Here is a 25,165-nt window from a genome sequence, read left to right on the forward strand (position 1 = left end):
GTTTTATGTGTGTGTGTGTTTTTGAAAGGTTTGACAGTGAGCTGAGTGCAGCCCAGGATGAGGTGCAGAGGGAGAGAAGCCTGAGGGAGAAACTGGCTCGAGAGAAAGACGTGCTGACCGGAGAGGTCTTTGGCCTCCGGCAGCAGCTGGAGGTCTGTGTCTCTGTGGTCTACACTGTGGCACGTTGCTTTAGAGAGGGGTTTTTTCTTTTCTTAGGACTTGGTGCGTTATTTGTGAGTTATTTAGTGTCAGATACCCCAGCATTTTAAATTTAAATATCCAGCATCCTATTCATATTTAGATTTTGTATTTACTCTGTCACTTATTGTCTTTGAGCAGTAAAGACAATCACTATGTTTAGATGAGCATGTGTCATCATTGTGAGTTTAATATGATCCAAGATTGTACATTTTTATTCTAATTGTATTTCTAACTCATGCCAAGTCTACAGTTTTTTCCCACGGAAACTTGTAGCTCTTGATTGCAGTTTTAATATATTGTAAAGACCTTCAGGTTCATACTATGCTTGTTAAAGAGAACAAGCTTGTAATTTTAACTTGTAATTGTAACTTCCCTTTTGTGTGTGTCCACTTTGTGGCTATGTGTAGAGCAGAGTATCTCAACTTTCCCCCATCGTGCACATGTGGCAGTTCCCTTTTCTGTGTTCTGATTCTAATCACCTGTCCTGCAGGACAAGGACCTGGAAGCTTGCGCAGTCAACCTGAAGCTGGAGCAGCTGGAGGCCGAGGTGCAGGATCTCAACTCCCAAGAATCAAAGGATGAGGCATCACTGGCCAAGGTCTTTCCTATTCCTTTTTTAGTTAGTCATACCATCCACTCCATCTGTTTGTGCCAGTGCACACCCACAAAAAATCAAAACTGTTCTTTGTCTGTTCAACTAAAATAGATATATTATGCTGCATTAATATATTAATTGAATATCAAGTATTCATTTTGGAACATCGTTATTTTTCTATGCAGGTGAAAAAGCAGCTTCGTGATCTAGAGGCAAAGGTGAAAGACCAAGAAGAAGAGCTTGATGAGCAGGCTGGTACCATCCAGATGTTGGAGCAGGTACACACAAAAAAGGAAAAAACTAAAAAACTCCAGTTAAAGCTGTATTTTTTCTTAGTAAAAACATTTTATTTATATTCCCAAAAAGTTGAATCTGTTCATCTGGACGTAGCGTTTTCAGTGGAAGAAATGTTTCATCACTCTTCCAAGTGGCCAAGTCACTTTCTCGGGTCATGAAGTTATCCAAGTGATGTCATTTGTGACGAAACGTTTCTCCCACTGAAAACACTACGTCCATATGAACAGGAGCAGCTTTTTGGGATTTCCTTAACTGGATGATTGACCATGCATCAAGACATTTTAAGGCTATTTTTAGACTAGTATTAAGGCTAGTAGTCATGCTTTTTAGACTACAAAGATGATAGTTTGGAACAAAAAGGACATTAGAAGAGTGCATCCACATCCAAGTCCAATATCCTGCAACTTTAAAGAAAGTTATCAAAATCTGCAGTAAGATTTAATGATTCTTGTTTCTGTACACATTCAACTCCTTCTGAAAGTCATGCTAGTATATTGCTAGTATATTTTGTGAAATATGAATGGCATTGGACACATACCTCCATCAAGGCAAAGATGGAACATTAACATTATGCTTCTTTAAGCCACAGTGAGTCCAGAGCATCTAACATCTGGTCTGTCTTTCTTTCAGGGTAAGCTACGTCTTGAGATGGAGATGGAGCGCTTGCGTCAAACCCATTCCAAGGAGATTGAGAGCAAAGATGAGGAAGTGGAGGAGATCAGACAATCATGTAGCAAAAAGGTGAGAAAGTGCTTTTTCACATTTTTTAACACTTGTTAGCAAGTGTTTAGGAGAAGCAGGATTAAAATTTGTGGTTTGGGGCACAGCTAGAGACTAGATCTGGAGACACTGATGGAGAAATTAGCAGTAAGGGCATGCACAGCAAAGGATAAATGAAATGATGACAAAAATATGACAAGATCCAATCATACTCCTATCAATTCAGTGTTGTTTATGGGAGGTTTGTAGACACCACAGAAAACCATAGAGCTTCCATGTACCGTGTTTTAAATGTTTTTCCTTCATGCTTGATTTTGTGTGTTTCCTGACTTGACTGTGTGTGCATATTTCTATTAGGTGCACAGCACTTCAGAGAACAGCATTTGTTTTTAAATGTACAATAGAATTAAAAATGGTGGATTTGACTTGACTCACAGGATAGGATCAATGTGTAATTAATCAAAACCTTACTAATAGCCTTCACTTCTTGAAATACTCTGAAAAGTTTGAGAAGAAAGTCCTTTCTTTTTTGAGATTATAATCTTAACTCACGAAGAATCCAGAAACTAGCAAGACGAATTAAAAGACACAAGATGGTAAATGGACTGGTGCTAGTACCTGCCTCATTCACCCATTCGCACTCATTCATATAAGCAACGTGCACCTAAATGCTGTTGTATCTTGTCCAAGGATACTTTGGCCCCATGTACACATGGGTGACAATGGGGGGGGAAAAGGTGTTTATACGGTGTTGGGCTATTACATATTACATGTCACAAGAACAACTTCAGGTGCCTGTTTTGCTTTGGTTCTTTGCAGCTCATGGGACTCTGTGGGCCTAATGAGGCGCCGTTTTCCCAAAAGTAATTCCCTCATTTGTCGTTTCAGTGATGGTGGTGGAGAGTGCTGTCAATCTTGTCCACAATTCTTCAATAAATGTTCAGTTGACAGTCTAATAGCTGAAGGCCATAGCACACGATTCCCACTGTTGGCATACTCAAACTGTTCAGTGACAGGGCATTATGATCCCAGTTTCACTTTGTATTGATTTGCAGTTACCTCTCTTTCTGCTAAGTGAACAAATTGAGCCAAACCATGCCAGTTGCAATTTACTTTGATTATTGCTAATCAATAAAAGCTGGCATGTGAAAATAATATGCTAATATGGTGACTGTGTAAAAGGTTGCTTGAACAGTTGCATTACGAGTGAAGCATCACTGTGTGTGTGTTTGTGTAGCTAAAACAAATGGAAGTCCAGCTTGAAGAGGAGTATGATGAGAAGCAGAAGGTGCTGAAAGAGAAGAGAGAGCTGGAGTCGAACTTTCTGTCTGTACAGGACCAGGTAAATACAATAAACACAGTACAATGCAACTGGAGCAGCACCCGTAAAAAAAAAAAGGAATTTTTTTTTTTTTTTTTTTGAAATATCTGACTTGTATGACCTGAGGTTTTAGGAAGATTTGGCCTTGTGGACCAAATCAGATATGTAAATTTTCTTCTGCTGATTGCAGATCCAATTTTGTATGAGCACAGGCAAATAAATTAAACTTAACAACTTTTCAAGTTGTGTGAGGTGTTTATGTTTAAAATGAACTAGTACAATATGTGTAAGCTGTGTTATCAAGGATGTAAGCATCACCCGTTTCATGATATTTTTTTAGACTACATTTTTTAGACATTTTTGCAAATGTATGCTAAGGCAATAATTCATTTGTTTATTCAAACATATTCAAAACATTTGTAATGCAAAAAATATTGTTTTTAGTCAGAAAGAAAATACTGAGAAAGTTTATCTAGTAGTTAAAATTGTTAATTTCTTCATATGTATTGTTTCACTGTAGCCAAATTTAATTTATCAAATCAGAAATTTCAGTTTTTTCAGAAAGTTCTATGTATGCTAGATAATCTAAGGATTCTTCCTTTAATGATAAAACATACTGTGTGTTACTATAACTACCATAACTTGTCCCACTCAGTCAGTTGAGTCACACTTTGGTCATCTTGGTTCCCAGGTGAGAGGTGGTGACATAGAGGTTGAAAAGCGCTTGAGGAAGGACTTGAAGAGAACCAAGGCTTTGCTAGCAGATGCCCAGATCATGTTGGACCACATAAAGAATAACGCACCCAGCAAGAGGGAGATCGCCCAACTCAAGAATCAGGTACAGCCACAAAAAGACAACTTCATAAATTACTGACAGCAGCAGTTTCAAAAACATGGTATCATCTGTGGCTTGTGGAAAGATGGAAAGACCCCTAATCTAAGTAGATAGAAAACACCAAAGAAAGAAAGAAGTCAAATATTGACATCAGCCCATTTACATGTTAACACCTTTTATGCTCCTCTTATGGTAATTAGCATAATCTTGGATTATTTTTTGTGACAGTTTTTCAGGCTTTAAGCTGTAAAACACCCCCTGATGTAATTGAGTTATGACTCAAAGCATTAATGTCTGTGGCCTCACTTCAACTCCCCTGTGCCTTCTTACGGGACTGAACCGTCTGAAAACCTCTGATCCAAAGCAGAAGATTTTTCAAATAAAGCACAGCCACCTGGATTCTTGACTGGGACCAGAATCCATTAAAAAAACTGTAATATATCTACTGGAATACTAACTGTGAAGTCGACCTGAGCTCATTCTTTTCCTCAATGTCTGTGTGTTTCAGCTAGAGGAGTCGGAGTTCACCTGTGCAGCTGCAGTTAAAGCTAGAAAGTCCATGGAGGTGGAGATTGAAGACCTGCATGTTCAGATGGAGGACATCTCCAAAACGAAACAGGCGGTCAGTACAGCTCTCTAGCCTTTAGAAGGAGAATTTTCAGCATGCAGTTTTAGATGAAGGTTAGGATTCATCCTAAGAAAAAGCTAAAGCTGTCTCAACCATGTAGGGCGTTTTCTTTAAGATTTCATAAGGCATAATATTTCATCTGTGCTGGTAGGGGGGTATCAGTAGATCTCTACTTCTAGCTAGAGATTAGTGACAGATTGAAGACATACCTGTTTCCTGTGAGACCCTCTGAGCTCATCTTACACTTTCTGGTCCTCGTTTTTTTTCTTTTTTTTAATATATTTATATATAAAGAAAATATAATTTTCAAGAAGAGATTTCTTCTTCTTCTAAGGAGCCATTTTTAGCTCCTTAGTTTTTTTTCTTAGTTTCCTCCTGTCAGAAACGCTCATAATCTGTTTTGACCTTTATATTTTCTGTCCTTTTTGGAATGACTTATCTTACGTTAAGCCCGGTTCCCATGGTAATCTGGTTTTCACACATCGGTCAAAGTGTCTTTTCTCCTTTCTCCCATGTTTCTCTTGCCTGTCATTTACTCTAGTCTTACTCTCTGTATCTGTGAAGTTTAATCTCCTTTGGGTCTTCGCCTGCCTGTTAAAAAGAAACGACTGTCTATCACACAATGGTTGTTCATGTATTGCTAAAACGAATTTAAATAACAAAAAGATTAACTTTAATTTTAGGTGAATATTATGCCATTATAGTCAACCAAATCTTGGAAGGATGGATGGAATTAATGGACGGATGGCTTTACATATCAATACTTAATCATATAATTATATAATAACATTTTCCTTTGGCTTTTTATTAATCTGCTATACTTGTGAAGCTTTTTGCATGCCTGCTGCACACTTCTAGTCTTTTATTGATTTCATTGCACACTGTACTTGAAGCCAGATATAGAGAGGTGCAAGGTCAGCCATTTGTTTGCACTGAAGGTGGTTTGAAGAGTTTTAGCTTCTGGTAGTTTCTGCATTTTCACATAATCTCCATAGAGTGTTGCAGTGACTTATAGCTTAACTTCTTCTACATAATTCTTTATAGTCAATAAGCAAAAAAAATGAAATGAAAAAAGTAAAGAAATCAGTATAAATATATATTAATTACACTGCGTTACAGAAACAGCTGATCAGTTGAGTGATCAGTTGTAAGAATAGAAAAGTGTCATATAAATACCAGTTAATTCTAATACAGCTGTGTTCAGCTGTTTTTATTCTTTTATTCATGCTGCACTCTGCGAGGGTATTTTTAGCTTTCTGCATTCCTTCCTGCCTGGACGTGTAATATATTATTACTTCCAGTGCCCGATGTACCCTTTCCCCAGAGCAGTGGTGGAAAATCTTTTACTGCTCCCATGTTTGCTTATGGGTCCAAAAAAAGGTTTTACCTTTCATATTTTTAAATATTAATACAAAGATTTATTATTTACAATCTTCATCATCTAAATCTGCAAAATAATGAGCTAGTAAATGAGACAACAAGAAAAAAGCATAATTAATTTAGTGTTTCTAGTTCTCAGGTGAACTCATAACTGGGCTTGGTGAAAATAGCCACTGGCACGAACAGGCCAGCAGGCAGCTAGAAAACTGGCCCCACATGTTTTTTTTTCCACAGGTTTCCACAGCAGTGAAGCCAGGGGCAGGTGCTTCGCAAAGTAGTTTTGTGCCAGATTTGCATCAGCAATGTGCATTCACAACAGTTTTGTAACAAAGTTGCAGCCTTTGTTATATCGAAATCACCATGAAAATAATAGAAATTAGATTCTGGTGGCTCTTTGTTCAGCTAGCCAACTGTGACCACCAGATGGCAGTAAATTACAGGATGAGTTCAAAGAAGCAACACGAGATCATTTGTGGAGCAGTACAGTTTTATTGATACCTATTTTTAAATTTCACTGGGCAGGCAGTGCTTGCCTTGCTTGTCCTGATGTATAAACTGGAAGAAATGGCACTGAACATTCACTTCAGTTGCTAATTATTTCTAATTAGTGCCATCGTGAATTCAGGTTAATGAACTTCGCTGAGAATTCAGCTGCATAAGCATTTAGATTGAGCCAACACAGTTAAATCTGGACAAGATAAAAGGTTTTTGTATTAACTGAATTCACACAGAACCCCAGGTCATAGGTTTGGAAAACATCAGAGTGTATCCTGTGTACACTGAAACACCACTGACATTTCATATTTACACAGTCTTTCAAAAATATTTTTGAATGAACAGCTGACTGGCAAAAAGGAGTGAAGATACAGTGTAATGAAAGGGCGATTTCTTAGTCTTTTGTATATTTTGTCACACTTGTATGTTTCAGATCAACAAAGAGCATTTTGTATTTGACAAAGGTAACTTGTGTAAACACAGTACATGTATTTTCTTACTTTTCATTTTATTAATTATTATTATTACTCGAAAAAGGTTATCCAAACCTACCTGACCCTGTGTGAAAAAGTAATTATTACCAACCTAATAACCAGTTGTCTGACTCTTTGCAGCAAGAACTGCGATCAAGTGTTTGATATTAGTGGCAATGAGCCGTTCATAGTACAGTGGAGGAATTTTGGCCCACTCTTCTTTAATTCAGTGACATTGGAGAGTTTTTGAACGTGAGCGGCCTCTTTAAGGTTATGCACAGCCATCTCAATCTGATTTAATTCTAAATTTTCTTTAGACAGCTCCAAAACCTTTATTTTGCTTTTTGTTGAGCCACTTATTGTCGTATTTTAAATCATTGTACTGCTGCAAAGCCCAAGGGTGCTTGTGCTTTAGGGCACAGACAAATGGCCACCATTCTCCTTCAGGATTTTGAGGTAGAGAGCAGAATTCATGGTTAAATCAGTTACGGCAAGTGGTCCATCACACTATCCCCACCATGTTTGCCTCTTGAAGTCTGTTTCTTATTGATGAATCATGAACCTCTGACCTTAACTGAGACAGGTGAGGTCTGCAGTTCCTTAGATGTTGTTCTGGGTTTGTTTGTGACCTCCTGGATGATTCGTTGGTGCACTCTTGGAGTAACTTTGGTCAGCTGGCCACCCTTGGGAAGGTCCATTATTTTTCCAAGTTTTCCCTATTTGTGGATAATGGTGCTCACAGTGGTTTGCCTTAGAAATGTCTTTGCAGTGATAGAAGTCAGTTACTTTCTCTGTGGCATGGTGGTTATCACTGTTGTCTTGATTAAGAATAACCGGAAGAGAATAAATGGATTATTTTTAATAGATAAATGTATAATGTTCTTCCTCTTCAGACTTACAAACTATATGTGTTAAGTTAGAATGTATTATGACCTCTGTCCCTCTACCCTGGATGTCTCAGCCGTCATTTGTTCATTTTCAGGTTGTTTGGAGAACGTTGAAAAGTTTTGTTCTGCAGAAAATATTCATCTTGGGATATTAATACTGCTTAATTGTTTTGACAGAATGTGTAATCTATTAAGTAAAATGTGAAGGAGGAATATATAAGATGAGATAAGGAATCAAGATCACTGTGCCAGCAGCTGTTTGTTTTTGAAATGGTATCTTTGAGAATGACCTCTTCATGCACCCAGCTTGCTGGAAAAGTAAAAGGCTGTGAGAACCGATAACAGAAATTGTAATTACATAAATGGAGGATTTTTTTATGCAGTCCTAACTACATGAGACACTGCAATTCAGTAGAAATAAAATCATGCAAATAACATTTCTTTTAGATGGCTGCCGTTTGCATGCCTCTCCCATCGTAATTGCAGTGTTTTGAGAAAATTGTCACATGTTTTCAACAGCTTTATTTTTCCACAGAGAGCTCTAGCAATCTGAGAGGGAAAATAAAAGAGAAAAAAACAAAGAGCCTGGCCATGTAATTGGGCTGAAATTACAACAGTCTATTGTTAAATGTGTTAAATGACAGTTTGATGCTGGCTACTGGCACTTTTTTCAAGTATCCATCACATGCTCCAGAGATGGAGATGCATTCGCAGCTTTTATCAGCACTCAGCACTGATAAAAGCACTCAACAGTGGATTAAAAAAAGAAAGTGTGATATGTAAATGAATTTGCCCCAGATTCTGCATTGATATTTTTAGTGCATCAAGTACATCTTGGTACACCTAAGCACTTGGTGGTTTTAATAAAAATAAATATAAAAATAAAAATAAAATGAAATCTTAGCTTTATGATCTAAATCTGGGTTTTGAAGCTGTGGATGTTTGGATCATTCTCTATCCCATTAGACTGTTTTTTACTAAGCTCTGAGTGTCACTGGCTCTTTGCATCAACTCTGTGCCTAAATTGATTTGTTAACATTTTTACATAGTCACATTAGTCATTATTTATTAATCCATTGCCCTGCACCAACAACCTCTCCTCTTATTTTATATATTATCCCAGTCATTACAAAAATAGGATTATTTCAGCACAGTTCCCAGGCTGACAGTCGCTTAATTGGGTATGTTGGTTATATCAGGGAGCTTGAATAACCTCTGGTGAGTTCTGTCATTAGAGCAGCCTATGTAGGCTCTATGTATGCCACACCATCGGGATTGCATTGTTACCTTTCGCAGATTTAGCCAGTCACGCAGTCCATGGAACAACTGTTACAGATGACGTGTGAAGCCCAAGATTTATCCTGGTCACCCAGCAGACAGCCAAAGCACAATTTGTATATCTTCTTAAGGTTTGTGGTAATTGGGTGATGCTGTGCTTCTGTCATGAATGAACCACACACGTAACAGAAACTGTCTGGATGATTAATACAATTTCTAGGCATGGTAACAACTAAAATCAATCGCAATTAAAGCTGTCTGTAACATAAAACACAGGGAACTGTCGTTAAATCTGGTAATACTAATTATTTTACACTAATTATCTCAGTCTGAATGGATCCAGTCTCTTGGAGAGGGCTGGACTCTGTTCCAGTCTGGAGTTGCCCTCAGTGAGAGGCAGCTGGCAGGGATGAGCATTTTTGTATCCCCCTCAGAGATTGTGGATATAAACTGCCGAAATTAGCTTTCTGCAAAGGGTCACGGGTCTCTCCTGTAGATTTAGGGTGTCTACACACATTTTATGTTAAAGATGGTACATCTTGTGCGAAAAATGCATAAGAAAGTTTACTTGCTCATTTAAAAAGATCTTAAAAAGCTCTGAATTTTATATACCACTCTTGTTACTTATCCAGTTCCAGATGCCCGTTAATGGGATTAATTATAATGCAAAAATACTGCACAGTGAGTAGTGCTGTAATTTTAGGCCATGTTATCTCCACTCGTTTTATAACATTCTTTTATATTTTCATTCATTTTACTTTGAAATATGTTCTGCATGATCTTAAATTACTCTTTTGGTAGTGTTGTTTTACAACATAGTAATTAATAATAATAGATTAATAGATGTTACTTTTGAGTAATTGTGATAAGGTATTTATGCCCTCCCTGATTTCTTTCTTTCTTTCTTTGTACAAATTTTAATATTAGAAAAAGTTAATCTGAGTTAATGCAAAATGAAAATGTTAGATAATGATTTAATTTATTAAGGAAATAAAGTTTTCAATCCTACCTGCCTTTTTGTGTAAATTTTTTTTAATGACCTGAAACATTTACGTGTAAGAAATATACAACTAAAAAAAAAAATCAGGAAGTGTGCAAATACTTTTTCATGGCATTGCTCTGTAGATCTTTAAAATATCTTAAAAATTTTTTTTTTTTTTTAAATTTCAGCTGGAGGAGCAGCTGAGTCGTCTGCAGAGGGAGAAGAATGACCTGCAGTCAAGAATGGAGGAGGACCAAGAGGACTTCAATGAGCTGATGAAAAAACACAAGGCTGCTGTGGCCCAGGTATGATTTCTCTTGTTTAATCTACACTGGCAATAAAAACTTTGTGATCCATTTCAAATGATCATTAAATCCAATAAAATGTTGTCTAATCTTCTAATCTAAAGTCACAACTGGCAAGCTCGATCTAAAAAAATAGCACACAAACTGTGAAATGAGTAGAATTGAAGAGTAGAATGGTGTTAGAGAGACAAGGTTGGGATGGTTTGGTTGTCTGTGCATGTATTGAAAAACAGATGTTGAACTGGCAGGAAAAGAAGAAGGTTCATGGATTTAGTGAAGAAGGATACTGAGAGGTTGTTGTGATAGAGGAGGTTGCTTCTGGTAGTTTAAGCTGGACTCAGATGATCCCCTGTGATGAACCCTAATGGGAGAAGCTGGAAAATTAAGAGAAAAAAATTGTACTGAACTATGGTTCAGAATACTCTGAGTACTATAATGTGGATTGCCAAAAATAGAGTATTATTTGTTGAATAAACTGTAAATAGGCAAATGAACTATGTATGCTTATTTGGGCCTGAAGCTAATACAGATTTTTAACCATTAAAAAAATTCTTATATTGATACATATACATTTGTATTAGAATATTTTGGATTTTCTTTGTCTTTACAAAAGATATGTTATATTGAAAAGGAAAATGGATTAGCTCATTGGCTATCAACATGCTAGCTATGTCTCTCATGAACTAGTTACAGGTAATATACCGTTACTACACTACTTGACTCCACACAATTGTCTACCTACTTGTCATGTGTATTTTACATTACATTTTACATTATTGCAAAGTATAAACAATGGAGCCAACACTCCTTCGATAAATATCGATAAATATACTATATAATTGTCACAGTTTTGAAATTACCCTTGAAAAAAATAATCCGGTCTACAGACCGACTAAATACACTGAAATAATGATTAACTGATGTGATGGGCTAAAACTAATTTAGAAATATATGATTCAGACACTATTTCTTTTGCGTAACTGTGTAATATTGAACTCTACTAAACTACAAACAGTTGTTATTAACAGTTGAACTGATTTATTTAAGTTGAGTTTTCCATTCTCATATTATCAAGTGCACACTTGTTTAGTGGAAGAGTTATGTCAATTTTAAAGGGATGCATTCTTTGTTACATAGACACTGCTTAAACTGCTGTAATGTCATATCATGTCTACCATCATATATTTTAAAATAGTATTCCAAAGTAAATCCCTAGATGGATTGTTATTTTGCTTTTTGTTGTTTTTTTCTTTAACAATTCCCTCTGTTCCTGCCAACAGTTATTTCTGCAGCCTGTGGTGTTTGGTGAGCTCTGAGTGGCCCTCATTAGTATTAATGTAGCTAACATGTGCAGATGAGTAGCAAATAAAACTGAAAGCAGAGTAAAAGTACTTCCTTTACACTGCTGATGGATGTGATCCGTCTGCATTGTCTCAAAATTAACCCATCCTTCCTGCCTAAACTGAAGCAGCTGACTTCCCACAAAGGCTGTAGCAGAATGCTTCATGTAGTGTGAAAAAAAGCACATGTCTCAGATATTTCACACAGGGCAGATTGGAATATGATTGATTGTTATTCTTTTGCTGAAAAAAATGAGTCTTTTGACAGTTTTTTAAAGTAATCCTTCTTTGTTGGCCTCATACTTAGTATGCTTTCTTGTCTTTTTTAAAGGATTGAATGTATGTTTAATCTGTGTGTCATATCACATATTTATTTAAATGTTTAAATTTATGAAAATGTAATGTAAAATGTAACTGCACTGTTAAATATCAACTGACCTAGATTTCCTTCATACCTTGTTTTCCATTTTTTTGGTTTCAGTCAGCTCAGAACCTGGCTCAGATCAGTGACCTTCAAGCCCAGCTTGAGGACGCCCTAAAGGAGAAGCAGGAGATTCAAGAGAAGGTACATGATGACTTTTGTTCTTGGCATAAAAATGGAGAAGTGGCATGGTCAGCCAGGTTTTACTCTGTCTAAGAACAGAAAATGGGAAAGGTAATAATAAATGGTAGAGATGCAAACAGTACGTTTTTGCTCTATTTGAGCACTCAAGTTCTCCAAACTTGTGAAAAGCTGGGAAAGGAGTAGCATAATTTAAAAACAAAACAAAACAGGAGGATAGAGTAAGCGAACAGAAGTTCAGTCCTTTCATCATTACAAATAGAGCTCACCACTGATGCTGAGAAACTTGTTGGAAAAATATGTTTATGCTATTATTCAGATTGAATTCATCAATCATCTGACACTTTGTTTGTGTTGCTAAGCACCTTGGTTCTCAGCCAAAGCAGACATACGACCAAAACACTCAAAGAAATCTAAATTTTGAATTAGAGCATCTTTAAAAGTCAAATGTGAACAATTTAGGTGGATCTGTTTTGGGGATATTTCATCTTCCAGAGGACTCCATTAGGTCTTTATGATTAGTTAAGTTTTGTAGCGCTCACTTAAATATGAATAGATTAATTCAAACACTGGGTTGGTTTCCTTTTATGTTTGGTAGTACAACCAGTGTAAAACTAGGAAAATCTTGACACCCAATATTTTTTCTGTATCATATTGTATGCTTTGATGCAACCATGAGAGCATTCTCTTTCTAAATGAAACCGTTTTATCTCACTTTCCTGCCACGTTGTGGTTGCCACCAATTTTCCTGACATTCTGCAGTAATTAGACCATTTATTGCTGCCTAAGAGCTCAGAATAGAAACTGTGAGCACTATATGATGATCCTGTGACAATCATAGTTCCATACTGTAGACCCTCTGCTTTCCTGATACTGAAAGTTTTTAAAGTATCTGCTACTGAAGTTCAGTGAAAAATCTCATTTACGGAATATGATTAATGTGTACCTCTCCTCAGCCCATTTCCTTTGCTTTTGCAGTATTCTCTTGACAAATACAGTCCTCAATATAACTAGCAAAAATACGACCTACGACCCTACAGGAAGTTTTTGCCAGGCCTGCAGAATTTATTTGCTTTGTTTGTGTATAGAAATACAGAGATGCATGTTAATTTATCATGTTATTTTTTTTTGATGGCAAAAACAGGTGTTTATAAACATCAAACAAATAAATGCAATAAATACATTTATTGTTGTTAATTTTTCCAAGCTACATATTCTTTGACAAAGTAATCAGTTACTAATCAATAATAATGAATTATTGTTTGACTGTTATTAAAACAATAATTTTATTGTTTTAATTAACTATTGTATTAATGTATTTAGAAACATACATGTAACACATAGCATTGCCATTTATTTTGACATTACACCAAACATAACATGTAGAATATTTAAGAGGACAATTCACAGTCGCACTAGAACGTAATGGTGTTCATTTTTTAGATCATCTACAACAGATCATATATATAATTGCAAGCAGTTAAGTGTTATAAAAACAATTTTTGAAAAGTTATATAAATGTTGATATTCCTTGTAGCCTAGGCAGTTTGTATAGCAAGTTTTATCCAAACTAGTTAAGGAGCAGAGATATATACATACACTATGATCATTATAGTAAGATGCATGCGTCATTCACGCAACGTTGACACTGGCAATATGTGACACAGATGGCCGTCTTGGTTTCCATACTCAGGCAAGCACTACTGTCATCCTTGTAATGAATACATGATCTTTTTTTCTTCATCAGACACATCAGTTGAACCCAAATAAACAGGGAAATACGTGAACTTGTACACATTGTTTGGTTCATGTGTAAAGAGGGAGAAACGTGAAAATGGCACAATGGCTGTTTTAGGGATATTTTTGTTTTCATTTTAGTTTAGTTTCAGTTACTATAGTTTCTAGTATGTTTTCAATGAAGTTAAATAAGCTCATTTCAGTGTTGGTTTTAGTGTGTTTGTGTTTACTGTATCATGGAAAGCATTCATCAGAGATCATATTTAAGGAGTTTGGAACAGGTATTATAAAATGAACACTTGGTGACTTATTGACACACTGAGACATTCTCGGTTCCAAGTACCAAGCATCCTCAAGATGGTTTTGGGTTTTGTAAAAAGGAAAAAAAAGAATAAATTGGCAAGATGAAAAAGAAGGCATTTTCTGTTAAGATTAATCGTTTATTATTTAGTGCTTTCACTTGCAGTTTCTTCTTGAAAATCAGTCATTTTAATTTAAGGTAGATTCTGTGTTTTAAGGCTTAAAAAATAGATGCTTGAGGTGCAGTTTTACAAGGATAGTAAAGGCAGTGTTGAGGATGTGTAAATATCTAGAGATTGGTGTGTCGCCATAGCCAACAAAGTTCTAAATGAAAATAGCTGTTAAACTTTTGGAATGTAAAGAATTGAACTTAATTAAGAAAGCTCAGAGTTAGACAGTGTGTCGCACTAAATAGTAACATCAGCATATCTATATTTGTGTCTTAGATGCAAGCCCTCCAGAGCCAGATGGAGTTCCAGGAGCAGTCCATGGTGGAAAAATTCCTTGTCAGCCGGCAGGAAGCCAAGTGTCGTGAGCTAGAGACCAAGCTGGAGTTCGAGAAGACCCAAGTCAAACGTCTAGAGGTAAGAGCTAAACACAGGTTGGGTGCTGCTGGCATTGGTAGACATTTTTGAGAGGCTGGTGGGAGCATGAAAGATCCTAGTAACGTCAAAAAGAAACTGTAGAACAGAAAACGTTCACCTTATGAACGTATTGCACTCCAAAAACATATCTAGCAGTGTTTGGTCTAAATCATACAATCTGTGATAATACTACTAGATTTTCCACCACACAATAAGTGTAGGTCCACCTCATTCCATAAAACAACATTGCCCTATCAAAACAGAAACTTCACAAGACCCCTTAAGACTTCCTGTGGTATCAGGTACCAAGACATGAGCAGCAGGTTTTAGGGGGGGGATTTTTTGCACATCAGTGAGATACCTGATTGGTACCGTTTCTCTTAAATGTTACTTTCACCACCATTACTATACATCATATTTTTCCCATTTTACATGCCATATCTATATATTTATAGTTTCAGTCTCTGTCTCTAACCATCTCCCTTTGTTGCTGACAGAGCCATTTAGCTCGGCTTAAGGAGAACTTGGAGAAGCTGACGGAGGAACGAGATCAGCGCAGCAGCAGTGAGATTCGAGAGAAGGAACAGAACAAACGTCTCCAGAGACAGATCCGTGACATCAAAGAAGAAATGGCTGAGCTGGCCAAAAAAGAAGCAGAGGCCAGCCGCAAGAAGCATGAGCTGGTAAGACAGTAATGAGAATGATATCAGTAAACTAAGCAGTGCAGTCATATGCTACTGACATCTTTGGAGATCCTGCACAGCATCCACAACCAATATATCAGCAACACTAAACTCATCAGCCTTTGCTCCAGACTAAGCTGAAAGGTTCATTTTGTCTCTTGCTTCATTAACAGGAAATGGACATTGAGAGCTTGGAGGCTGCAAATCAGAGCCTGCAGGCAGACCTTAAGTTGGCTTTCAAAAGGATTGGTGACCTCCAGGCAGCCATTGAGGATGAGATGGAGAGTGATGACAACGAAGACCTTATTAACAGGTATGGTGCCACTTATATGTCTAACTGAAGCAGAGGTTTAACCTCCTAGGACCTGGCGTCCACATATGTGGACATCACATTTTGGGTTATTTAGACCAAAATACTCAATTTTGCTCTACAAGGGCCTGATATCCACTTACGAGGACATTATACTGCTACTGTTCTATCGAAATTTTAAACGAAAATCCTCATATGTGGCTCTTATTTTTGTTAGAAACAAAAATTAGGTAAAAAAAAAAATCTGGTAATTCTTTGTTTTTACATTCATCAGGTCCCAATCAGCCCAAATATCAAAGAGAAATTAAAAATGCATGCCATGGAAGAGTTTGGGTCTTAGGAGGTTAAAATCACTCTTTTCTGTAGTGGTCGCAATACTAGTTCTCAGGATTAAATCTGGAGAAAATTATCAATATTTTTTTATATCTAACTAAAAAAGGATTTTCATCAAGTTGGTTTATAGTTTGACAAGGTATCCAAGAAGAAAAATTTCACGTTTAAAGTAATGTCAACAAACCAGTCATTGTCTGTCAGCCAGGACAGCTGTCATGTTGAGCTCTCATCAACCTTTGAACATCAGGTCCATTGACAGTTCCAGTGAAAACTGTTAAGCAGTATACAATAGCTGTATCCTTTTTTGACAGAGTGAAATTTGATCTCAAGCTGAAATCACACTGCAGCTTTTCATTCATATAAATTTAGCATGAATATGATATGCTTGTCTTTAGAGACTATGCATTTCTTTTCTCCTCTTCTACACCAAAAATTTATCTAATAGTGACCTAAAAGCTGAAATGCATATCATGCTGTTGAACTGAAATATACATTTTATATTGTGGAGAATAATTTGTTTGCAGGGGAAACTCTTACATCCATATTGTAAAGACAGCAGACAGCTGTTTGAACTCTAAGTTTAAACCGCTGGGAGTTAAAGTCAAAGTTAATAGGCTGAGCATATAAAACAGGGAGGGACACAGTTAGATACACTAAAATGATCTTTGAATAATGAACTATTCCAAAGGCAGACTGACAGTTCTTCTATTTACAACAAAAGTTCATTGGAATGAAAGAAAAATGATTTTTCTATTCATTCTGCAAGGTCAGATTGAAGTAGTCTGCTCTTTGTCCCTTAAAAAAACTGGGTCATCACATTAATTCCTGAAATAATTTGAATATCATTCACGTTTCATTTTTGTCATAATTTTTATTTAATTTTTTTCTATTTGTTTCTTTGTTGTTGTTTTTTTAAATTTCTCCTGCCCCCCCCCCTCCTTTCATCATCATCATCATCATCACCATCACGGCCAGTTTGCAAGACATGGTGACAAAGTATCAGAAACGAAAGAACAAAATGTGAGGAACCTGTTCTCCTTATGCACACACATATACACATATTTACTTATTTTAATTTCACCACTGGAAATGATGCAGTCTTTGAACATTTAGATGGATTTGGTTTACATCTAGTTAGTTTTTCAGTTTTGAAAAGACTAGAAGAGGTTGTATTACAGTTTGAAATAAAATAGAACATGGATTTTGAATGAATGTATGAATAGACAAATTTTAGGTTTTGGTAGTTTAGAGTAATTGCTCCATTCCAAATGCACCAATTTTCTGCAGTTTGTGCAAACAGGAATGAAAGCCCCATGTAAGGAGAGATAATTCTAAGGAGAGATAAATGCATCATCAACAGTGCTCAGAGATTCCCTTATTAACCATGTTTATTTCACATTTTATTGCATGTCATGTGAAGATGCATGAATAACACTTACAATACATTGTGGACCCTCAGCATGAAAGTTTTCTATTTTTTGCACATTTGATTATTGTTAAGTCTGCAGTGGTTTAGTCTGCCAGACTTGTTGTGTTCAGTGTTACTAACTTATTTTAGTCCTGGTCTTAGCAGTGCAGATAATGACAGAATGAATTTTAAAGATTTTTTTTTTTTTTAAATTTCATGGAGTGCTCCACATCACCACCTAAAGTGAGAATTCTTAGAATAAAAACAGGAGGCAGAGATTTGTGAGTTGAGTTGAAGAGAAAAACATTATAGTCAGGAAATGTGCAGATATTTGATTGGAAGTTTATGCTAGAAGATTGATTTTTAGCCAGGTTGGCCACAACTTATAACAAAAAAGTTATATACTTGACCAGCTTGTATGTTAACATATCCTAGCACACAATCCTAAAAGTGCAGTCAATAATGATGGCTTTCTTGACTTTGTGAAGTGGTATCCAAATACCAATGATCCCAGGTACCTGCTGACTTAAAGAGATGCTGATTTTTATGACTCACATTTCTGCTTGTAGGTGATAGCATCAACAAAATACATCATTTATTCTACTGTGCCATACCCTCTTTAAGCCTAGAAGCCATGCAGCACCGAAATATGTGTAAACTCGACAGACTTTATAAACGGACTGAAACAGAACTAAAATAATCTTTATGTAAACTTACTATTTGGTTAACCACAAGTGTCGGGATCTCTATGGTCATCCCTCTTGAGGAGATCATTCTCACAGTTCTTGTGGTCTATCCCAGTGTGTTTATGTTCTGGTTTACCTGGAAAGTGTCAGTTCTTTTGTGTTGCATTTAAACAGCAGTTGGTGACGCCTAGCCTCTTGCTCCCTGGGCCCTCTTAATATTTTATTGCCCTGCTCTAGGGCTGGATGTGACTGTGACTCAGCAGTGACTGCCCTCCTGACAGGAGAAAGGGATCGTGTGTTTCTCATCAATCTTTGAATTGCACTTGCTTAATAATGCAGAACCCTCAAATGTCTTACAAAAAGCTGTCTTGTTCAACAGGCAAGTAGCACACTCGAACAGTTAACCTCTGGCTCCCAGCCATTCTGCTACCTTGTCAGATTACTAATCAAAGCAGGGAAGTGTAGACTTCTGGCTTTCATGCCTGACTTATCATTTTATATAATATCAGATACAGTTTATTCTTCATATAGTTCACATACTTCATTTATATAGTCATTTGCAAAGACCTGCACATCTTGTCCTACACCATGAGTTGTTAAATTAGGTACCAACAATCACTCAGATATATATTTGATTTGATTTAGGATATATATTTATGTTATATATATTATTATATATATTTATATTTGATTTAATTTAGAATTGCACACTACTGCTCCCAAACTACACACACTGCCCCAGTGGTGTACAGTGGTATATAAGACAATATTGTCATATTCTTTAAATTCATGTTTGCAACAGCTGTCCTGCGAGGGCCGCAACAGCTTTTAATTGGGTCAGAAACACAAGGCAATACATTGAAATATTTTAAATTATTAAAATAAAATAAAAAATCTGAGCTAAACTGAAATGTTTAAACACTGTGTGATGTGGTTAACTGTGAATATATCTAGAGTGGGATTAAAAATTAATGAAAAAATGAAGGTGGTTTATTATTAAAATCAGTAGTTAAACTCTGTATATTCAGTCAATCAAGTGATTTTGTACACAGGCCCAGGTAGATTTGGATAGCTTTTTTTTCCCTCCATGTAGAGGAGATGGCTAACGTTTAGCTAGTCTTGTTAATCTAGCTGAGTGGAACAGCACCAGGGACAGAGAATTTCCTTGGTAAATCCCGCACTGCAATTGGCTTGAAGCTGGCCTGTAGGCTTGTTCTGAATTCCTGATGAAGGCACTTGGGATCCTGTTGATCTTGTATAGTTGTACACATTCCAGGATCCATGTATTAGGCACTGAGTCCTTGTTGTAGTCGATCCAGCCATTGCACCGGTTGATTAGTCTGGTGTTATAATCTTGAGTGAGTGCTCTGTCTACCAGTAGCTGGTGTTTTGTTTCTGGCCCTCCTTTCTGGACCCTGCTTGTTCATGCCATGTGCCTACACACACACATATATAAAGATAAATCCAGGGTGTACCTCTGCCTCTTGCCCTATGACTCTACATCAAACATAGATTTCATTTGCCCAGCCTTTTCACATATGGCAGGCAAAAATAATAGATTCTATAAGACCGAGGGACACACAGAGAATCTATAGAGGCTAATGATGAATATAACAGAGTTGTACAACCAGTGGCGGAAGAATGTCACAGACAATTTATGTCTCCACAGCACTAGATGTGGAGAGATGAAAGATAAAAACAAAGAAAATGAATGGTCTTTTTTGGCAAGTCCACAGTGAAAAAGATGAGGACACTTTAAGTCATCAATACAGTTGGTAGAAGCAAATCCCACAGATTATTTAATAGCTGAGACATGTGTTGCAAAGCTTTTTACAGCTTAATAGTCTGTCGCCTCTGTCCTTCCACCCATCCCTTCTTCATCATCTTTGCTGGGGCTGGGGCTCAATGCAATGCAATGCAGTCCTGTGCATGTGTGCACAGGACTGCTGATGATGAAAACAATTACCTGATGAATAGAAATGTTGCACAATCCTATATGTGTTAACAAAAAAATAATTTTTTCATCAGCAGTATTGCCATAAGATTTCAGTGTAATAATTCAGAATGGTACTCAGTAGTTTGCTTTCCTTCTACATACTTGTATGCATGCTTGACAATGTCATTTGGACTCTAAACATAATGTCCACTCGCAGACATCAGGCCCTCAGGCCACCCTCACCAAGTCTTGTTTGGTCAGAGACATTTATACTATTGGCCAGCTAGAGGTCATTTTGTAGGTCTCTGGCAGCACACATCCATGCCAAACACCTTTAGGCAGGATACTAACCCCAAATTGCTCTCAGATGCATCCATTGAAATATGAACGTGTGAATGTTAGATAGAAAGCATAGTGCTTGTGTATGTAGGTGTGAATAGATGGATGTGAAGGCATACTGTATAAAACGCTTTGAGTGCCCAGAGTAGAAATATGTTTATATAACCGGTCCATTTACCATTTATACCCGTCCTGCTGATGGGTTAAAGACCTTTTATGGCCCTGTCCTGTTATACTAGAGTAACTGCCTGTCTTCTGCAATTTCCTCCATGCTGTTTAAACTGTGCTGGGAGACACAGCAAAATAATAATAATTTTGTCCATATCTCTCCAGTATGTGCAAAACTTGAAAACAGTTACCCACAAAACAACTGTGTGATGGAGATGTTCACTTCTTATACAATTTAAAAAGAACAAAAAACCCCCACAAAATGCTAAATTGCTAACATAACCGGATCCCCAATTCCTTTTAATGATTTTGTTCAACTGTATATATCAAAGCTGTTGTGCCTTGCATTATATTTCTGTCATGTTGTTTCTTTGTCATTGAAGTAGCTTTGGAAGTACAGAGGTTTAATGTTTGCCAGCATTGATAGCGCTCATTTAACCCCTTAACGGCTGGTGGATCCTATTTGAGACTTACAGTTTTTTGTGAGTTTTTGAGACTTCTGCATCATCAGTGTGATTACCCCCCCCCCCCCCCCCCCCCCCCCCCCCAAAAAAAAAAAAACTAAATAAATGCAATTGCAAAAAATACCAAATGTAACAAGTACGGTACAAATTAACATTCATATACGCAAATTTATATTCCTTTTTTTTTTTAAATTGCCAGAAGGTCTTTTAAAAAGTGTGAATTTTCTGGCATTGATTTCATGGTTTGATAACCATAAGTGAAGTCTTAAGGTGTTGAAATCTCTGCAACCTTGACTTGACATGCATGTGTTTTTTTCCCTCTAGAATAAATGCTACAGCCACCCTTTGCTGCCACACTAACACCACACACGAACATTACTACCTGTGCTAACTGCCATTTCACATTCAAATTCCATCACCCTATTCTCCTCACTGAATGGCAATATTTGACTTTTCTCTTTATCCTGTTCTTTGCTCTTGTCTCTCCTTTGCTTTCGCTGACCTGTTTTCCTGTATCTGGCCTGCACCAGTCAAGGGGATTCAAACACAGATTCTGAGGTGGAGGATCATGTGGAAGGGGTGAAGTCATGGCTGTCCAAGAACAAAGGTTCCACCAAAAATCTCTCTGATGACGGCAGTCTCAAAAGCTTCAGGTCAGTACAAAGGTAGCAACTCTCACCGTCACTTCAGCAGCAGTTGGGAAACAGTCTATCAAGACATTTGTTTTTCCTGAACTTTGCCTATCTGGATTAAAAGGTTAACAGGTTGACCTGAGGAAATAAAGCCATCAACACAGAGAATTTAACTGAAAAGAAGGGACTGCTATTAAATGTATTTTACAAACTGTTCTGTCTTCATTGTCATCCACTTGGTGAAGCAGGGCTTTTTTTTTCCCTTTAGTAAAAAGAGGGGACCTTGGTAGTGGATTTATCGATATGCCCATAGGCCAGCTGGCACAGTCTACCTGAGCCGCTTGCTGAGATTAATGAATGCGTCTGTGAGCTGACGGTTTTGACTGGGCCAGATTTATCTCCTTACCAGATTTAACTTTCCTCCCTCAGCTGAGCTGAGCCATTCTCAATTTTAAATACTTGGTGTTTTTAAATTTCTCTCAGCAGCTTCACCCTATGGACACACACTTTCAAGTTCAGTGACTAACTGCCAGTACACAGGTACAGGTACTTTAGAGTTCCCGTTGTTTTTTAACTTAACATAGAACAGCCCAAAAGAAAGGAAAAAGGGGAGAAAGGACTATGGTTTAAGGAAGAATTTAAGCTGTGGTGACGTTCATCTTTCTGTGGAATATTTGAGTTGGAGAGTTTCAGCCACGTTACCTGAGTGAAATGCATACAAGTGCACTTTTATGTGCTCATGAAAAAAGTTATTAAAAGTCAGACATTTTTATAGGACTGTATAGATGGGTAGACAAATTAGCCCTGAACCAAACCTGAGTGGTACTGTGTTACATTGCTTTCCTTTCTCTTATCTCATTTTGCTAAATTTCAGCACTTGCATTTCTTCTCTCATTTCAGTTTTTATGATTTTTGTCACGTTTCATTCATTCATTGCATTCTCTTCTTTCACTCACCTTTGCTTTTGCCTAATTTCTCGTCTTTGTCATTTTCCCTCCCTCTGTCTTTATTTTTTTGTCTCTTCCTGTTTTTCTTTGTAGAAGTGCTGTAAATGTAGAAGCAAAGGAAGGAAAAGAATTGAAAGAGGGTAAAGAATGGAAAGAGGTGAATAAAGAAGGCAGAGAGGTAGAAACAAGCAGGCCAGTTTCAGTGATGAGCTCCCTAAGCTACAAAAAACGATCCAACCCCAATAGCAAAGGAGATGCCCTCTTCAGTGAGAATGCTGAGTCAGAGGATACGCTATCCTTTTGTAAACCGAAATCCCAAGCTTCTGATTTTCAGAATGATGCATACTTAGCCAGCTCAAGGAGAAAGACTCGGGTATTGGATGGCATGAATGACAGACAGTCAGTCATCTCCCAAGCCTATTCGGAAGCCAACAGCCAAGCCAGAAAAGGCCTGGACAGCCGCTGGAGCAACTTTGACAAAGAATCAACCATTTCATTTACTGCGCCAAGTCGGGCCTCCACATTTCTTGGGTTAAACCCAGAGAATGATGCCAAGTCTAACATCAACTTAGGTCTGTCAAGCCCTCTTGGACGCCATCAAAGCACCTCAAGATTAAACAAGGGTAGAGGGGGCCGTTCACAGTATAGCAGTGGTCCCAGTAGCCCTTGCTATAGCAAACGTTTTGGGGGTTGTAGTCCCGGAAGTGTTAGTCGGCCTGACTCAGTGGCTTACAGCTGCCGTCTTAGTGAGTTTGATGTTGATATTGATGATGGTAGAAGTGTGGCCTTCACTGAGAGGTCAGCATACAGTCCTCACTCATCAACTGGACGCAGTATCTCCATGCCACCACCACAAGTCAGATCAAATTTTGATAACGACGCAGTTGATAACTTGGATATCAAACCAGTCAGCCATCGCAACTATCTTGACCCTGACCTGGAGAAAGCCATCAATGAAGTCCTAAGTTTTAAACCTATCAAATTCAAGCGCAGGACTTTGGAAGATTCTGACTGTGAAGAAGAAAAGTCAAACAATAACGAAGATGACAGAAAGGATATGCACCCTGTCAACAGCCTCAGACGCTCTGCATCTGCTGCAGACTGCATGAGACCAGCCAGTAGCACCAGTAGCCGCAGTAGCCGCCATCACCACAGTAGTAAAGGAAAGAGCAAGAAAAAGAAGAGAAGCCACAGCTCTGACTCTGACAGCTCAGAAGATGGCCATCGTCACAGAAGCAGCTCCAAGAGGAGATCCAAAAAATCTAAGAAAAAATCCAAAAGGAAGGAAGAGTCTTTGTCTTCCTCCTCATCTTCTTCATCTTCAGAATCAGAATCAGATTCAAGCTCTGATGCCTCCACTATTTCCTATCGAAGTTCCAGCAGTGTGAAAAGGGCCCCAGCTCGAAAGGTTTCAAGTCCAGAAGTGGATGAAGAAGCTGGGTCTCAGAGCAAGACTCTGCCCCTTAATAAAAAGGATGAGAAGAAGAGAAAGAAGAAGGTCGACAGCCTGATGATGAAGTATTTATACCGGCCGGAGAGTGACTGATGCAGGCAGTAGGTAGACTTACCTTGGAAAGAGTTTTTTGAAGCATGATGTGACCTAACCAAACAAAGGCCTTTCACTTCTATTAACCAGCACATTAACTGTTTCTCATACAGTCTGACCGTGGATGTCTAGCTCAGCTACTCAATACTCCTGAGATACTCCTTTGATTTACAAAGGAATAAAAATTACATAACAAGTCAATTAGTATGTGTGATGCACATTTCACTGTAATTAACTCCACCAGTTTACAATATTTAAATAACAATATTAAAATTTTTTGTTTATTTTTAATAGGTTCCTTGTTTTTCTTGCTTTTTAGGCTAATTGAGGTGTAAACAATTCTCAAAATGGGTTAAAAAATGGCCTATATTCAATTTGACCTTACAGTATAGTGTGCTCAGCTGTGTGACAGTGTGAAGTCACTATGCTGGGTAAACAATATCATGACCCTAGAATAAATTATTGTCTCCTGCTTTTCCACATTTTTCATATTCAGTTCAGTGTTATTTATATAGGGCTAAATCACAACATCAGTTGCCTCAAGGCGCTTTAAACAGTATCAGACAGCATATGCTCTGAGACCGAAATATCTCTCATAGGCCATTAACAAATAATATTGTAACATTTTGAGATTGTAATCTCACCTGTCACTTTGAAATCCTTATCTTTAATAACAACATTAATATGAGGTGTTTTGGATGGTAGCATGTTCCCACATTGCTTGAGATTGCAAGTTTTTGTGCCCACTAGATGCTAGAGCAAAGGCTGACATGAATAAAATACTGAAACTCTC

At 37.4% G+C, this 25,165-nt stretch overlaps 1 protein-coding gene across 11 annotated transcripts in view; it reads left to right on the forward strand.

Moving 5' to 3' along the window:
* Positions 1 to 25,165, forward strand: part of myo18ab (myosin XVIIIA b) — a 135,640-nt gene that overhangs the window by 105,928 nt on the left and 4,547 nt on the right. For 6 of the 11 annotated variants that reach the window (XM_019367496.2, XM_013266182.3, XM_025898191.1 and 3 more), the window contains 15 exons: positions 29 to 152; positions 692 to 799; positions 982 to 1,074; positions 1,724 to 1,834; positions 3,051 to 3,155; positions 3,826 to 3,972; positions 4,478 to 4,591; positions 10,281 to 10,397; positions 12,219 to 12,302; positions 14,783 to 14,920; positions 15,418 to 15,603; positions 15,777 to 15,916; positions 17,222 to 17,266; positions 21,778 to 21,900; positions 22,920 to 24,380. In XM_019367496.2, coding sequence (XP_019223041.1) covers positions 29 to 152; positions 692 to 799; positions 982 to 1,074; positions 1,724 to 1,834; positions 3,051 to 3,155; positions 3,826 to 3,972; positions 4,478 to 4,591; positions 10,281 to 10,397; positions 12,219 to 12,302; positions 14,783 to 14,920; positions 15,418 to 15,603; positions 15,777 to 15,916; positions 17,222 to 17,266; positions 21,778 to 21,900; positions 22,920 to 24,372 — 3,088 coding nt within the window. In that variant the 3' untranslated portion in view covers positions 24,373 to 24,380. Of the gene's footprint in view, positions 1 to 28; positions 153 to 691; positions 800 to 981; positions 1,075 to 1,723; positions 1,835 to 3,050; positions 3,156 to 3,825; positions 3,973 to 4,477; positions 4,592 to 10,280; positions 10,398 to 12,218; positions 12,303 to 14,782; positions 14,921 to 15,417; positions 15,604 to 15,776; positions 15,917 to 17,221; positions 17,267 to 21,571; positions 21,756 to 21,777; positions 21,901 to 22,919; positions 24,381 to 25,165 lie in introns of those variants that run through there. The other 5 variants (XM_013266186.3, XM_025898190.1, XM_025898192.1 and 2 more) reach the window with 4 other exon arrangements.

This window comes from Oreochromis niloticus, linkage group LG14 (genome assembly GCF_001858045.2).
Source record: "Oreochromis niloticus isolate F11D_XX linkage group LG14, O_niloticus_UMD_NMBU, whole genome shotgun sequence".
NCBI lineage: Eukaryota > Metazoa > Chordata > Actinopteri > Cichliformes > Cichlidae > Oreochromis > Oreochromis niloticus.